Source organism: Lycium barbarum, chromosome 6 (genome assembly GCF_019175385.1).
Source record: "Lycium barbarum isolate Lr01 chromosome 6, ASM1917538v2, whole genome shotgun sequence".
Lineage (NCBI taxonomy): Eukaryota > Viridiplantae > Streptophyta > Magnoliopsida > Solanales > Solanaceae > Lycium > Lycium barbarum.
Window position 1 is genome coordinate 1,604,674 of NC_083342.1, and position 15,972 is coordinate 1,620,645.

A 15,972-nucleotide genomic window follows, 5' to 3' on the forward strand; every position below is an offset into this window, starting at 1 on the left:
TTTGTCACGGTTTAATAATATTTTTATTGTTTGGTTTGATTGTATGATACTGCATAATAACATGTAAATTTATTAAACTACCCTTAATATTTAATTAGACTACCCTTAATATATATATATATATATATATATATATATATATATATATATATATATATATATATTAATAAAACTTAGGTAAAGAATAAAATAGAAACTTTAAAAAATAAGTAGGTGGTAGGTGGGGGTGGTCATTGAGTGACGGTGGGGATGGCGGAGGGGAGAGTGGTGTGAGATGGGTGGCTGTAGGATGAGAGTGCGAAATGTGGGTGATAGGGTGGAGGTGAATGGTTGTGGCGTGGGGTTGGGTGGTGGTGAGGGGTAGTGGGTGGTGGTTGGGATGGGTGGCAGAGCGGTGGGGTAGTAGAGGGTAGGGGTAAGTGGTGGGGTGGGGCAAAATGAAAAAATAAAATACGTAACCACACAAAAATCATCAAATCTATGATTACAAAAATTAAACTTTTTCATCATTATATAGTCACGAAATTACAATAGGTTTATAATATCATACAATATAATTTTAAAAATAATTGATACATACAAGATTTTATAGAAAATCATACATTAATGAATCACAGGAAACAACCATCCAAACAAGAGAGTCAAAGATTATCAATTAGGTGTTTAATACATACATATTGACTTGAGTTTAGATATTCCATAGGAACAACTTTAATATAAATGTCTAAATGAAAATTTTGAACAAATACTGTACATGTATTCAGCCAAAGCTTAGGATCTAGTCGCTCAATTAATTGACTATTAAACCTTTAACTTGTCGGTGAAAAAAAAGGTAAAGGGAAAAAGGAAAAAAGTTACTGTAATGAAAAGCATGACGGAGAAGAATATTACAGCCCACTTGCATCTTTCAACAACTTGTGCCCAATTGTCCGTCACTTTCCAGGCCACATCTATACATACATCCCCTGCTCCGATCAGTCTTTGCCGGATCTCTCTAATTGAAGTAGTTGTGGATCGCACAATTAATTAATCAATTTAGGATGATGATTTATTGGTAGCAACAGTGAATTAATTGAACTTGTTGTTTTACTAGTGGTGGTGACAAAAAAAAAAAAGGTACTCTCTCTCTCTCTTTCGCAATTTATGCTACGCAGCTCGAGTAAAACTTTTTAATTTTGATCGTGAATTCGGACATATTGGTAAACTATGCAGGAAATAGACAAATTAAGAAATGAGTGTGAGCAACGCGTCAGTGCATCCAGTTGATGCGCCACCGTTACAAACGGAAGCAGCGAACGTGCCGCGCGTGAGAATGAAAGATGTACAAGGCATGCCTGGCACTATTGGTGGATTCTTCTTACGTTTCGCTCAGTTTGTTTTTGCTGTTGTCTCGCTTTGCGTCATGTCTACTACCGGTGATTTTCCTTCCGTTACTGCTTTCTGGTAATTTATTTGTCTCTTATAACTACAAAATTTTCAGTTTTGATCATGTTTAGATATGTAAATTAAGGCGTAATTGCAATGTTTAGATGATTACGTTTTTGCTTTTGTTTCTCTTTGCGTCGTGGCTATTACCTGTAATTTTTTTGGTTTTTTCTTCACTTTTTAAAAGGACAAAAGCAGAAACTACAAATTTTTAGTTCTGATCATATTTATATAAGAGATAATAGTCAAAAACACACCTGATGTATCACTTTTTTGCGAGTTTCCTACGTGAACTATCAGGTGTCTGCGTTTTCTACCTGCATTGTCACTGACTATTTAAACACACCTAGAAGCTGACTACATCAAGTGTTTGAATACAATCGCCAAAATGCGCGTGCCAACTTTATTTGCCCGTAAAATTTCGTCTGACTCATTAATTTCAAGGTGTGCTTTGATAAATAGTTGGTAATTTTTGTCTCTTTTTAAAAGCACAAAAGCTATAACTAGAAAATATCAGTTCCGATCTATTTGAGCATTGTCTCGCTTATCTTCCATACTAGCAGTAGTAGTATTACTCTTGTAGTTTTTTGTTCTTCGATTTCTATTACTATCTGTTGTTTCTTGTACTTCCATTATCGTATTATTTTGTTGCAGTTACTGTTCCTTTTTTCAGAAAGGCTTTGTCATGCTATTTTAGTATTTTATTTCTTTCACAGCTTTCTGGTAATTTTTGTCTCTTTCTTCACTTAACATTATTACCATTGACAAACACGAAGACTCCTACAAAATTTTAGTTCCGATCATGTTTATATTATCATATATGTGAGTCAGATGCTTAAGTTAGGGCGTAATCGGAAATGTTAGTATCTATGATCAGCGGATTCTTCTTACATTTCGCTCGGTTTGTTTTCGCTGTTGTCTCTCTTTGCGTCATGTCTACTACCGGTGATTTTCCTTCCGTCACTGCTTTCTAGTAATTTTTGTCTCTTATAACTACAAAATTTCAGTTCCGATCATGTTTAGACTTTAGATAATCATATATGTGAGTTAGATGTTTAAACTTTAAATCATATGTAAGTAATTGCAAACCATAGCAGCATTACATCAACATTTTTGTAATTTTGCTGTTGTTTCTCTTTGCGTCATGTCTACAACTGGTGATTTTCCTTCCGTCACTGCTTTCTGGTAATTTTTGTCTTTTATAACTACAAAATTTCAGTTTTGATCATGTTTAGATAATCATATATAAGTTAGATGTTTAAGTTAAGGCGTATTGCTGTTATTTCTCTTTGTATCATGTCTTCTACCAGTGATTTTCCTTCTGTCACAGCTTTCTGGTAATTTTTGGCTTTTTCTTCACTTTTTAAAAGCACAAAAACTATAACTACAAAGTTTCAGTTCCGATCATATTTAGATAATCATATGTAAGTTAGACGTTTAAATCATATGTAAGTACAGTTAGACCTCTCTATAACAACATCCTTATATTAACAACACTTCACTAACCTACCTTTATCTTATTAAAAAAAAAAAAAAAAACAAAACAACACCACTATAACAAACATGTTTTTTTTTTTTTTTTAAATAAACAATAACAACCATGTTTTTCGTGGAATTGATCGTTTATGTTATGTTATACATTGTATGTTCTCTATAACAACATTTCGCTATAGCAAACAAAAAATATCGGAACAAACGACACTGTTATAGAGAGGCTTGACTGTAATTGCAAATATAGCAGTATTACATCAGTTCATACTGAACTGACATTTTTGGATAAAATGAACTGAGAATGTGCTGAGTTTTAGATGATGGTATAGTAAGTGATTTCGCGGTTTATTATGTGGAACAATTGTGCCTGGCAGCTTAATATTTCATACAATTAGAAGTCTAGCTTTTCTTAAAAAATAATAATCTTTGATTGGAGATGGGCTGTGGCCTTCTGATGGAGCAAGTGTTATTCTCCAGTGGAGATGCAAAAATTTTCAGCCTACTGAGCCTATAGCTTATATAGGAAGTATGGATCTACTGTTAGCAAGTTGAGGTGGAATTTGTGGAGACCAAGAAGTCTCAGGTTCAAATCCCGTTGTAGTATGCTGACAACCAACTTATGTACCGGTATTTCCTCACTAGTGTGTGCAAGAGGATGTTAATTTGTACTAGTTGGTGCTGTGTAAATATGAGCAGTTGTTATCCTCCTAGAAGAAAAGGGTAATTTGCAGGCAGAGTTAATGGTTGTCCTGTCAGTAAAATTTGCAGATCAAATTAAGATTTTGTAGTGGTAGGGGGGAATTTCATTTCTGTCTCATTATCTCACTGGATAGTTGTTCGAACTTTATTCAATTCTGTTTATATCTAGTATTTCCTAAATGTGCTAGACAATCATTTGAAATTTAATTGACTTGAAGTTAACTAATTGGAGACTCATCATATCCTGTTAAATATTTGGATGTCTTCTTTACCATCTCAAAAAAAAAAAAAAGGGATGTCTTCTGTATTTTTGAATGAAGGAAATTTAAGAACTCATCATTGTTGTTGTTTTGGCCTCTGATCAAGCACATGCTTATTGGAAGTTGTGTTGCTTTTATGGTGAATTTTTTCATCTTATCTGGTTTCCCAGTTACCTTGTTGCTGCTGCTGGTTTACAGAGCTTATGGAGCTTGTCTCTAGGAATTCTTGATGTTTATGCCCTTCTTGTTGGACGGTGCTTGCAGAATTCTCGGATTGTGAGCTTATTTGCTGTGGGTGATGGGGTAAGTTGCCATTGATTCTTCAAAAACTTGATCACGTAATAGTAACTGAGCTAATTAATGAATGAAGGCATTATTGAAGTAGTATTTTTAAACCATAAAAAAGATGTATGTCAGCTTGTCAAACATTCTGATTTTTTCGTGCGATATCAAAAATGAATCTTCATAGAAAGTTGATAGCTTTTGCTCAGATTGGTACAATCAGACATGCAAGGACTTGATACAACAGGGAAAAGCTAGTTATTGGAATCAGTTCCAATACATTAGTTCTGTAAAATTGTATCGTGATGAGTAAAATATTGAAAATTTCAACTTTCCTCCTTGCAATTGGTACTAAAAAGCTTAATGCGGATATATTGGAATTTGAAAAATATGACTTTTCATTGTATGGTATCAGTTTTTACTTGAGATAGCTTCTATGCTAATACACGATGGACCAACTTCCTGTTTATGCAAAATGTGCCTTTTTCTAACAACTCTACGATCTTCTTTCAAAACGTTCAGTTAGTTTCCTTTATTCTTGGAAGTTAGAACTCATGTAGGCTTAGCGAGAAATACAACACAATGAAAGTAAAAGATCCATATAGGCAATCCAATTTGTTGGGTTTTAAGTTTTAGTTATGTTAGGTCATTTACTTTAAGTCTAATGTTCTCTAGGCTAAGTTACGCGGACTCGAGTGCGGATACCGATACAGGTACGGATTCAAGTGTCGAATTCGGCAAAATCTAAATTTTAGGATTCAGGGGTGCGGATCCAGTTATGGATACGGGTGCGGGGATTCGGCTGTAAATATGAAAAAATATAAAAGGCATATGAAAAAATACGTTCCAAGAATAATCCGTTGTACAAAGGGGTCAATTTTATTATGTTCAACCAGTAAATATGTCCGTGCTTTTGTGCGATTAAAAATATAAATTAATTATCAAAAAATTGACATGCTAATAATTAATTTTAAAATTTCCCTATATTGTATAAGAAAGAAACATTTATAAATAGCATAATTAGGTGCCTTTCAATTTTGTGTCACAAGTATCATATAATGAACTCCGCCTGTGTGAGCTCGCTCACATTGCCGGTCCCAAGCCCGGATAAAGGAGGAGGGTTGCCGAGGGTCAATCGGAAACAGCCTCCCTACCCAGGTAGGGGTAAGGCTGCGTACATATTACCCTCCCCAGACCCCACTATTGTGGGATTACACTGGGTAGTGACCACCAAGACCAAGTATCATATAATGGAAAATAAAGGGGATAAAAATAGCACATATGAAGAATAAAGGGGTCATTTTTGTACGTTAATACAATTAAGACTTTTAAGAGTCCTAATTCAGCTTGTACACGACTACATGTCTCCTCTAGCTGTAAGCAGTCGTTTTCTTCATATTCCCCAAATTTCCTTTTCAAGCTTTTACAGAGCAAAGTTTTCAAGCCTTTAGGTCGTCTCTTTCACAGTCTTTCATTCTTTCCTCAAATAGAAAGAGAAAGCCATTCAAGGCCGAAAATAAACCCTCCATCTATATCACTGCTTCTCCCTGCCATCCGAACTCAACACAACCTTGTATTCTTGGTTTATCTAAAACATGAAGCAGCAAACATGAGATAAAAGTACTATAATATTGAAGGTATGTCATTTTCCTTACCTTAAATCTGTTTGATTTTTAATTTTGAGAAATCAAAATCTCAAATTTTCCCCCCAAATGTCGACGGACTCGGGTCAAAGTATCCGTATGTAATTGATAGTATCTCGGACGTTTGCCGTCACCGCACCCGCACCCGACCGTATCCCGGATGGGGACGGCACCCAAAATGGCGAGTCCGTGTAACTTAGGAACTAAGTCACAACGCACAAGTACCTCAACCTGTGCAACTTGAACTAAGCCTAGGGAAAAAGTTCAAAAAGAATAATGATTCCTTCAACTTATGTTTATAAAAACGGAAAAGGGCCAAAATTACCTCTGAACTTTGGAAAATAGTTCACTCATACCCTTCGTTATGCTATTGGGCTATTAATGCCCTTAACGTTATACTTTGGGGCAAATATGCCCTTATGTATAACGGCGTGCCATGTGTCAAACTCACGGTGGCCAACCCATTTGCCCCTTATATTTTATCCGGATCAAATAAAATGCGGATCCGACCCAGCCAAATTATCACCCAACCCGTAAATAATATATCAAACCCAAATAACCCTAAATCAAACCCAACTATCTCTCTCTCTCTACAAAACAACGCCGACACCTCTCTCTACAGTAAATCGCCACCCACCTCTCTCTACAGTAAACCTAACTTCATGCCTTCAATTCACCGAAATCATGACATAAATGAAGTTAGGTTTACTGTAGAGAGAGGTGTCGGCGTTGTTTTGTAGAGAGAGAGATAGTTGGATTTGATATATTATTTACGGGTTGGGTGATAATTTTGCTGGGTCGGATCCGCGTTTTATTTGATCCGAATGAAATATAAGGGGGAAATGGGTTGATCGTGGCACGCCGTTACACATAAGGGCATATTTGCCCCAAAGTATAACGTTAAGGGCATTAATAGCCCAATAGTATAACGAAGGATATGGGTGAATTATTTCCCAAAGTTCAGGGGTAATTTTTGCCCTTTTCCGTTATAAAAATCCATTTACTAATAAAAACAAAACCGATTTGCTAGCAAGACCTGAATAAGGGTAAAAGATTACCTCCTGCTTCGTTCTTAGGCTCTTGCCACTCAACTGTTTTAATCAATAGTTATCATTGATGCATAAGGCATCATATGGCAAAAGTTTCGAAATAAGACATCATTTCTCTATTTCCTTTTTTCCCCATAATTGACATCATTTCTCTATATCTTTAGTGACTAATCTAGTAGTTGCTTCGTACAATGGGCCTCTTGTAAGTGCGGATTTTCCGGTAAACAAACCTTATCTAAATTTTATGTGCCACGTGAAAGATGCTTAAAACCTCCCGGTCGGCTATGAGGGGGATTATCGTTCATAAGATATTTCTAGTAATGTCGTCTTAATGTTATCTCTAGAAACTTCCTCATGGCTACGAGGAAGATATTTTGCTGTTGGTCACATCTCAAACTATTTTTCTTAAGACAACTTGGAGACAACTAGTGGTCACATATATCTCTATATATTCTCCTAATATTGCAAGAGATGAGAAACTCGAAAAATGTTGCTAACTACTCTATAACAGTCCCAGAAAGAAGGGCACAGCCTCTGATACTTGACTAGTCTTAGTTGTTTCATGAATTCGGGAGTCCTATAAACTTTTTTGTTGGGAAATAATTCAGGAGTCCTATAAACTTTATGATATTTAGTCCTTCCATCCCATTCAATGAGTTAGTTTAATTGGATATTGAATTAGAAATGAAGGACTTTAGACATTTCTTATCAAAAAAAAGTAAAAGAAAAAGGACTCATAAGCAAAACAAATTCAAGTTTCCACATTGCCTTTCTATCACCTAATACTTCGTCATGAGTATGCTGATGCATCCCTCTTGCAAAAGATGAGAATTAAATATTTCCATCTTTGGTTCTTCTTCCTTTTTTCCTTTTTTTATACTTGTGGAAGTGAAGGGCATAGTGTTGAGCGGGTAAAAGCTTCAAAGCATAGTTTTCTTAGATGAAAGTACTTCAATCTTTTCAGGATGCATCAAAAAGGAGGGAGGACAAAGGGAGTAACATAGAGCCTGTTTGGATGGGCTTAAAAAGAGCAGCTTATAAGCTGAAAACAACTTATAAGCAAAAAAAAAAAGGTTGGGGTGGCCTAACTTATTTTTTTTTGGCTTATAAGCTGTTTAACAGATAAACAGCTTATAAGCTGCTTTAGATAAGCTAAGCCAAACTGGCCCAATTATTTTTTTGAGCTTACTTTAAACATAAAATGGCTTTAAGCTGGCCAGCCAAACACTCAAAAAAGCTGAAAACAACTTATAAGCCAATCCAAATGGGCTCATAATCTTATACCGGAGTCATATCTGTAAAATAGTTACCAAAAAGTTATATTGTATGTTCAATTGTATGAAATAATAAAATTCTCTTGGTAGCCTTCACTGTGAAAGACGGTCACATCCTCTTGGTTGCCTTTTACACTTTAGCATGCCCTCTCTCTCGTTGTCTCTCCAAATCACACATACCATTGGTATATCTCATGGGTGATTTTTGACTTTAAGATGAATACAGATGATCTTAACTGTATTTTATTTTGGAATAAAAGTGACGCAATGTTAGATTTAGTGTAGAGCGATAAACTCTTATAGAAGAATAGATTACAATAGCATGCTATGCTTGATAAAGATCAGGGATCCAGAAGATCTTAAGATCTGTGAGCTCAGCCATAAAATTGCTCCTTAACATGGTTTGTTAACTCGTGTGGTTTGATGTGCAAATTACCTTGTAGGAAAGATAAAAGTTCAATTGTCTTTTAAATATCTCATAACGCGTGCCATTGGAGTTCCTTCTAACAGCATTCATCATTTTGTTCTTTTATTTACCCCAATATTATGACTTCTTTTTGAATTAAGCACTCACACACATTTAGCTTTGTGCATATAACCTAAGTTTTTAAATAAGCTTATCATGAAGCATGTCTAGGGTCATGACTCCTTGCCATTAATCTCCTTCGTGAATATCTTTATTGCAGGTCACTTCTACCCTCACGTTTGCTGCAGCGTGTGCTTCTGCTGGAATTACTGTCCTGATTGGCAATGACCTTGGTGTCTGCTCTCAAAATCACTGCTTAGAGTTCGAGACTGCTACCGCCATGGCTTTTCTAAGCTGGTTCTGTGCTTTGCCATCGTTTCTCTTAAACTTTTGGTCGCTTGCGTCCCGGTGAAGAGGGGCTCTCATGGAAATTACTTGAACGACGTCAAAATATCTTGTGAGAGTACTGTTTTTGTTTTGATATTGCAAATGTTTGTCCAGATGATCAATGTCCAAAAAACAAAAAAAACATACAATTGGCTGCTGCGGTGTGTAAATACAGATTGCGTGAAACTGGTTAATATGAAAAATTGAGTTGTGTGTCTGTTGCTAGATATGAAGGATTGCACAAAATTTTGTAGCAGGCACTATTAGCATCACATAGAGTATCCAGACTTTATTTCCTTGAGATCTGAAAGCTAATATTTAGGTTGCTTATGTTTAAGCTACCAGTCCAGGAGATCGTTAAACTTTCGTCCGTACGTCTTATTGCAATATTTTATTTATCCTAATATATGTGACGTATTTGACGAGTTTAAAAGAAAGAATACAAGATTTTAAATCTCATGATCTAAAATAAATTTTAGACATTTATAAGATAGGTGAAATTGCAAATTTACTATAGTCTCACTGAATAAGTAAACAATTGATTTTTTTTTAAAAATTTTTTATAACATAGGGGGTAGGGAAAGGAAAAAATGTAAAGGGGATTTGAACCCTCCCCAATAAGATAAAAGTTCAGTAGCCAACCAATTGAGCTACTAAAATTCACACTACACAGTTGAATTGACACAATTGCACGATCCAATAAAATTGAGGGTTGTCATTGTAAATCATCTCATTAGGAGTCAATAAAAAATTTTGAAGTTCATATTATGGAAATGAAATGTTTTTTTTTGAGTCAGAACAAAAAAAGTGTCGCATAGGAATGACGATAAAACAAAAAAATTAGCACACTGGTACTTTAACATTAAAGTTACCAAGGCCTCATTTGTTTGTACTTATTGGAGGTCTGAATCTGAATGACTCAGACTTTAAGCCATTAAGTGTATTTATTTGCATTAAGATCTAAGCACTTATTGGATCTGAATATGTCTTAATCATTAAGATATTAAATCAAATCTTAATATCATTAAGAGATATTTTTGTATGAAACTTTTTTATCACTAGCTCTAACCCCAACCCCAACCCTCCACCTCAACCCCACCCCCACGCCCACCCTCTCCAGTCCAACCCCACCCCACCACCCACCCACCCTCCACACCAACCCCCCACTCCCCACTGCACCACCAACCCCAATCCCACCCCACACTATCCACCCCCACTCCCTACCACCAATCCCTACCCCACACCCACACCTCCACCCCCACTCCCCACCACCAACCCCACCCCCACCCCTCACTCCCCACCAACACCACCCCTCACCCCTCCACCCCCACTCACCACCCACCATGACTGCAAAACATCTCCACCATTACTAGTGAATATAAATATTTCATTTTTTTTATCAAATAATATTTTTTTTATTAAATTTGTATTTATTTTCTACTATTTAGTTACTTTTTAATTTGAATTGTGTATTTATTATGTTTAAATAAATATATTATGCACATTCAGATATTGAAAAATAAACAATCTTAATCATTCAGTGTTCAGACCTAGAGATAACATCTTAATCATTCAGATTCAGACGTTTAATCTTAATGAAAACAAATGAGACCTGAATCTATTGCAAATGCTAGGAGCTAAATTGATGATTGTCAGTTCTTTTGGACTCGTAAACAAGCATCTTCAATCAAAAAAAAAAAAAACTGCACTAATAAGATTTACAAACAGTATCAAGAAAACAAAATACAACTTTCAGTCTAATTAAATTAATGCAGAAGAAGCTGGGAGTTTTACATATTACAAAACCTTCCGTTTGTCCCAAGATCTTCCAACACTCAACTGTCTTCCTGGCTGTCAGTGTTCTTTGAGAAAGAGGTCAAAAAAAAAAAACACAAAAAGAAGTGACAGCTGTCACGACCCAACTAGGGGCCGCGACGGGTACCCGGAGCTAGATACCGAGCACTGCTCACTCTACTACTCATTTAATGATCTTTTGCCAGTTTTACGCATGAAAGTATAGGAAACATAATTTGTATCAAAACATAAGTACTTTATATACATATGCCTCTCGGCCATCAAAATAATATATATATAATAATAGCATCTTTTGGGACCACCTGACCCACACTACGCATCTACGAGCCTCTACTATCATAATGAATACATAGACGGAACAAGACTCCGTCGTGCCCAAAATATATACACATATATACCAAAGAGAAATCATAAGCACCTCCGAACAATGGAGTGCTCTCAACAGCTGACAGCTCCTAAGTATCTGGATCAAGCTCGCCTCCCTGTCTACCTGTGGGCATGAACACAGCGTCCAAAGAAGGGACGTCAGTACGAATATTGTACTGAGTATGAGAGGCATGAACAATGAAGAAAGGCATCAATAATATAATGAGAGCATCAATATAAAGCATATGAATCTGACCGATAATCATAAATGGAATAATGCATGCTGTCTTACTCATACTTATCATCATAACATGTATGCATCATATGCAAGCTGCTCGCCCATGTCGGAACGGTGTGATAATCAGTAATATAAGCCCGCGTCCAGGCCTCCCGCGTCCGGGGTACCATCTCATGCCGCCCACTAGTGGTGTCTGCCCACGCCCGAAGGTCGTGGTGTATCCGTATCGCCGCCCGCCGAAGCGGTGTCTGCCCGGCCAACTAGGCCCGGTATGCAATGCTCATGCCATGCTTATCATAAAATAATCATCATAATGTACTCATTGTAAAATACTTATCTTATCATAGCACATGCATAAGGTTTGAGAACAACTTTACTCCATCGGGGTGACGTAAGGTCGTGACCCCCCCGATTGCTTTATGGAGAAATTACGAACATTCTGCCTCACCTTGAAAGAACTAGTGCATAAGGTGAGTGTAGGCAAGGACTAACATCATCATCATCCTAGCATCATCATATCGTATAACTTATCTCATATAGGCATTTAACTTTTTGGAATGTAGGAGCTCATGGAAAGATGGTAATTCAGACTATAAGATTCATGCCATTAGAAAGAAAGGACTAGCCTCACATACCTTGCCGTTTAGCTAAGTTGTTGTCCACTTATTCTCCTTCGATACCACGTCGTCACCTTCATGAGAGAATTCGTATTACATTAGTTAATTAACTACAAGAACGAATCGCTAGTTCTAGGAAAATTTGGGCAGTACTTCCTTCGTTTATACTACTTTTCCCATGTTCTATATCTACCCCCAACATTCATAATGCTATTCGCAATATCGCAATCAAAATCATCATTTATGCACCATTAGCAAAATCCACCATTTTCCTCCAATTTTCCCATATTTCTCCCTATAGCTCACCTTAGTGCTTTCGTGCATTTACTACTTGTTTCACGTTATAAACATCATTTATATCGTATTTGTACTCACAACACTTCAACATTCATGATTCAATTCTACTATCATTCATTTATGTCACTATTCACTCCATAATGACCCATTCCTATGTTCTTTTACATTTTAAGTATCGAAGCCTTCCAATACCTTGAATCACGTGGTATAGTCATGAAACATACCTTAAATGATGATTGAACAGGCCTTGAGTTGAAATACTTCACTTAGCCAAAACCCTAGTTCCACCCTTTTAAGGATTTCTTGACTTAGATGATCCTTTGATGTGTTCTTACACTTGTTTTCATGAATTTAGTGGTGTTGATCTTGATGTTCCCTTTGATTCTCTTGAATTCTCATGGAGGAAATATTTGGAATGTTCTAGAGGTCTCTTGAGGTGTATGGATGAAAAATGGAGTGAAATGAGGCTTAAGTCCCTTTTAGTGATCACAAAATCTGATCTTTAATGAAAAATTGTCGGGATGAACAGTGGTCGTAAACCACAGTTTACGGACCGTATTGTGGTTTACGGTCCGTCCTCCGCGATCGTTTTTAAGCATTTCAAAAACAGAAAGTTTGGCTAAGGGACATGGCAGTTTACGACCGAGGTTTACGGACCGTAAACCAGTTTACGGGCCGTCCTCCAAGTCGTTTTTAGCCATTTCAACACTTTGACAGAACTTGAAATTTTTGGACAGCTGGAGGACGATTGCACTATACGGTTCGTAAATCACTTTACGAGCCGTATAGTGCCCTTTACGACCACTGAGCTGAAAATTCTCCGCCACTTCCTTATTTCCAAAAATTCATAATTAGCCATTCCCGACGTAGTAAAACATCATACACTCAAGCCCTTCATTGTTCTACTCATCACCCAAGTACGGAAAAATTTCCGAGGTGTAACATTTTTCCCCCCTTTTTAGAACATTCGTCCTCGAATGTTCGACACTCGGGAGTTCTAGAAATTTTTTGCCAGAGTCTCCTTTGTAATTTGACTCTACCAACCTGTCACAGCAACCCACAATATCATGGCCTTACAGGGCTATATCACACTATCAACACATCCATGGCCACACACGACTAAAAGCATAATACTAAAGTGTACATACCTTACATCTTCGACGTTTCATCTTGAATCCCTTCCGGCGGTTGGAATAAATGCGGGTATTTGGCTTTCATCTTTTCTTCCGCTTCCCAAGTCATTTCTTCCCGGTTGTTGTTTCGCCATCGAACCTTGACCGAAGCGACTTCTTTATTTCGAAGTCGTCGCACCTGTATATCTAAAATGGCAATAGGTACTTCTTCATATGTCAGCTTCTGTATCACCTGCACATCGTCAACCGGGACTATTCTTGTAGGATCCCCGATACACCTGCGGAGCATCGAAACATGGAACACCGGATGGACCGATTCAAGCTCCGAAGGTAGGTCCAATTCATATGCTACCTGTCCCACCTTACGGACAATTTTATAAGGTCCGATGTATCTTGGACTCAACTTCCCTTTTTTGCCAAATCTCATCACCCCTTTCATTGGCGATACCTTCAGAAATACCCAGTCATTTACCTGGAATTCTAAATCTCGTCGGCGGTTGTCCGCATAAGACTTTTGGCGACTTTGAGCTGTTAACAGTCGGTCTCGAATCACTTTAACTTTTTCAACTGCTTGTTGGATTAAGTCGGGGCCTATCAATTGTACTTCTCCGGTTTCAAACCATCCAATTGGGGATCTGCATTTTCTTCCGTACAAAGCTTCATATGGGGCCATTTGAATACCGGAATGGTAGCTGTTGTTGTAGACAAACTCAATTAATGGCAAATGATCATCCCAACTACCGCCGAAGTCTAGTACACACGCTCGTAACATATCTTCTAAAGTTCGAATGGTACGCTCGGCTTGCCCGTCAGTCTGCGGGTGAAATGCCGTGCTGAATTTGACTTCAGTACCTAACCCTTCTTGAAAAGATTTCCAAAACTTAGCTGTAAACTGGGCCCCTCTGTCTGTAATAATGGCTACAGGAATTCCATGAAGTCGCACAATTTCTTTCAAATACAACCTCGCATAATCTTCCGCCGAATACGTGGTTCTGACTGGGAGGAAATGAGCTGCTTACGTGAGCCTGTCCACGATCACCCATATAGAGTCATATTTGCCTCGGGAATGGGGTAATCCCACAATAAAATCCATATTAATCTCTTCCCATTTCCAGGTAGGAATTTCCATTGCTTGCAATAAGCCCCCTTGCTTCTGATGTTCTGCTTTCACATGTTGGCAGTTCGGACATTGCGCCACGAAATCTGCTATGTCTCGTTTCATGCCATCCCACCAATATAGAAATTTAAGGTCATGATACATTTTGGTCGTACCTGGATGGATGGAATACCGAGAATGGTGCGCTTCCTCTAAAATTCGCTGGCGTAAAATTCGCTGGCGTAATTTTGCCACATCCGGTACACACAGTCTGTCTCGGTATCTAAGAACCCCATCTATGGAAACTGCAATTGGAGACTTCTCTTTCCCACGGGATACATCCCTGTGATGACACATCTGTGGATCTTCGTACTGGCGTTCTTTTATCTCCGCATTCAAGGGCGAGACTGCAGGATCATTAACACTAATTCCTGCCTTACCCGAATCAATTACACGTACCCCAAGATTTGGTAGTTGATAGAGCTCACGAACCATTTCTTTATTTTCTGAAGGGACTTCACTTAAACTGCCCATTGATCGACGGCTAAGCGCGTCTGCTACCACATTCGCTTTCCCGGGGTGGTATAAAATATTCACGTCATAATCCTTCAACAATTCCAACCACCGCCTCTGTCGTAGGTTCAACTCCTTCTGCTTAAAAATATGTTGAAGACTCTTGTGATATGTGTAGATATCGACGTGCACACCGTACAGATAATGCCTCCATATATTTAAGGCATGAATAACCGCAGCCAATTCGAGATCACGAGTCGGATAATTCTGTTCATGTTTCCGCAACTGTCTCGAAGCATATGCAATAACCTTGCCATGCTGCATCAGCACACATCCTAGTCCCACACCGGAAGCGTCACAATACACGACATAACCATCCGGCCCTTCTGGAAGTGTTAACACTGGAGCTGAGGTCAATCTATCTTTTAGCTCTTGGAAACTACGCTAACAAGCATCATTCCACTGAAATTTCGCTGACTTCTGGGTTAGCTTCGTTAATGGGGCTGAAATAGATGAAAAGCCCTCTACGAATCTTCGATAATAACCTGCCAAACCCAGAAAACTACGAACTTCTGTAGGCGTCGTAGGCCTTGGCCAACTTTTCACAGCTTGTATTTTCTGAGTGTCGACTCGGATGCCATCATCTGAAATAACATGGCCTAGAAATGCCACAGAATTTAGCCAAAACTCGCACTTTGAGAACTTCGCATATAACTCTCGGGCTCGGAGAACGCCAAGAACAATTCTTAGGTGGTCTGCATGTTCTGACTCTGTGCGAGAATATACCAGAATATCGTTGATAAATACTATCACGAAGAGATCCAAAAATGGCCTGAACACATTATTCATTAAATTCATGAACACCGCCGGGGCATTTGTCAATCCAAACGACATCACTCAGAACTCGTAGTGACCATATCT

General features: G+C 37.9%; 1 protein-coding gene across 2 annotated transcripts; it reads left to right on the forward strand.

The window, feature by feature from the left end:
- Positions 1 to 897: 897 nt before the first annotated feature.
- Positions 898 to 9,203, forward strand: LOC132600409 (CASP-like protein 5A2). Of its 2 annotated transcripts, XM_060313560.1 has the most exons (4): positions 898 to 1,115; positions 1,211 to 1,443; positions 4,046 to 4,178; positions 8,810 to 9,203. In XM_060313560.1, the coding sequence occupies exons 2-4, from the start codon at positions 1,232 to 1,234 to the stop codon at positions 8,999 to 9,001; spliced, it is 537 nt and encodes a 178-aa protein (XP_060169543.1). In that variant the 5' UTR covers positions 898 to 1,115; positions 1,211 to 1,231; the 3' UTR covers positions 9,002 to 9,203. The 2 variants fall into 2 exon arrangements, with proteins under 2 accessions (XP_060169543.1, XP_060169544.1); XM_060313561.1 differs by lacking the exons at positions 898 to 1,115; positions 1,211 to 1,443 and adding an exon at positions 2,116 to 2,398.
- The last annotated feature ends 6,769 nt before the right edge of the window (positions 9,204 to 15,972 follow it).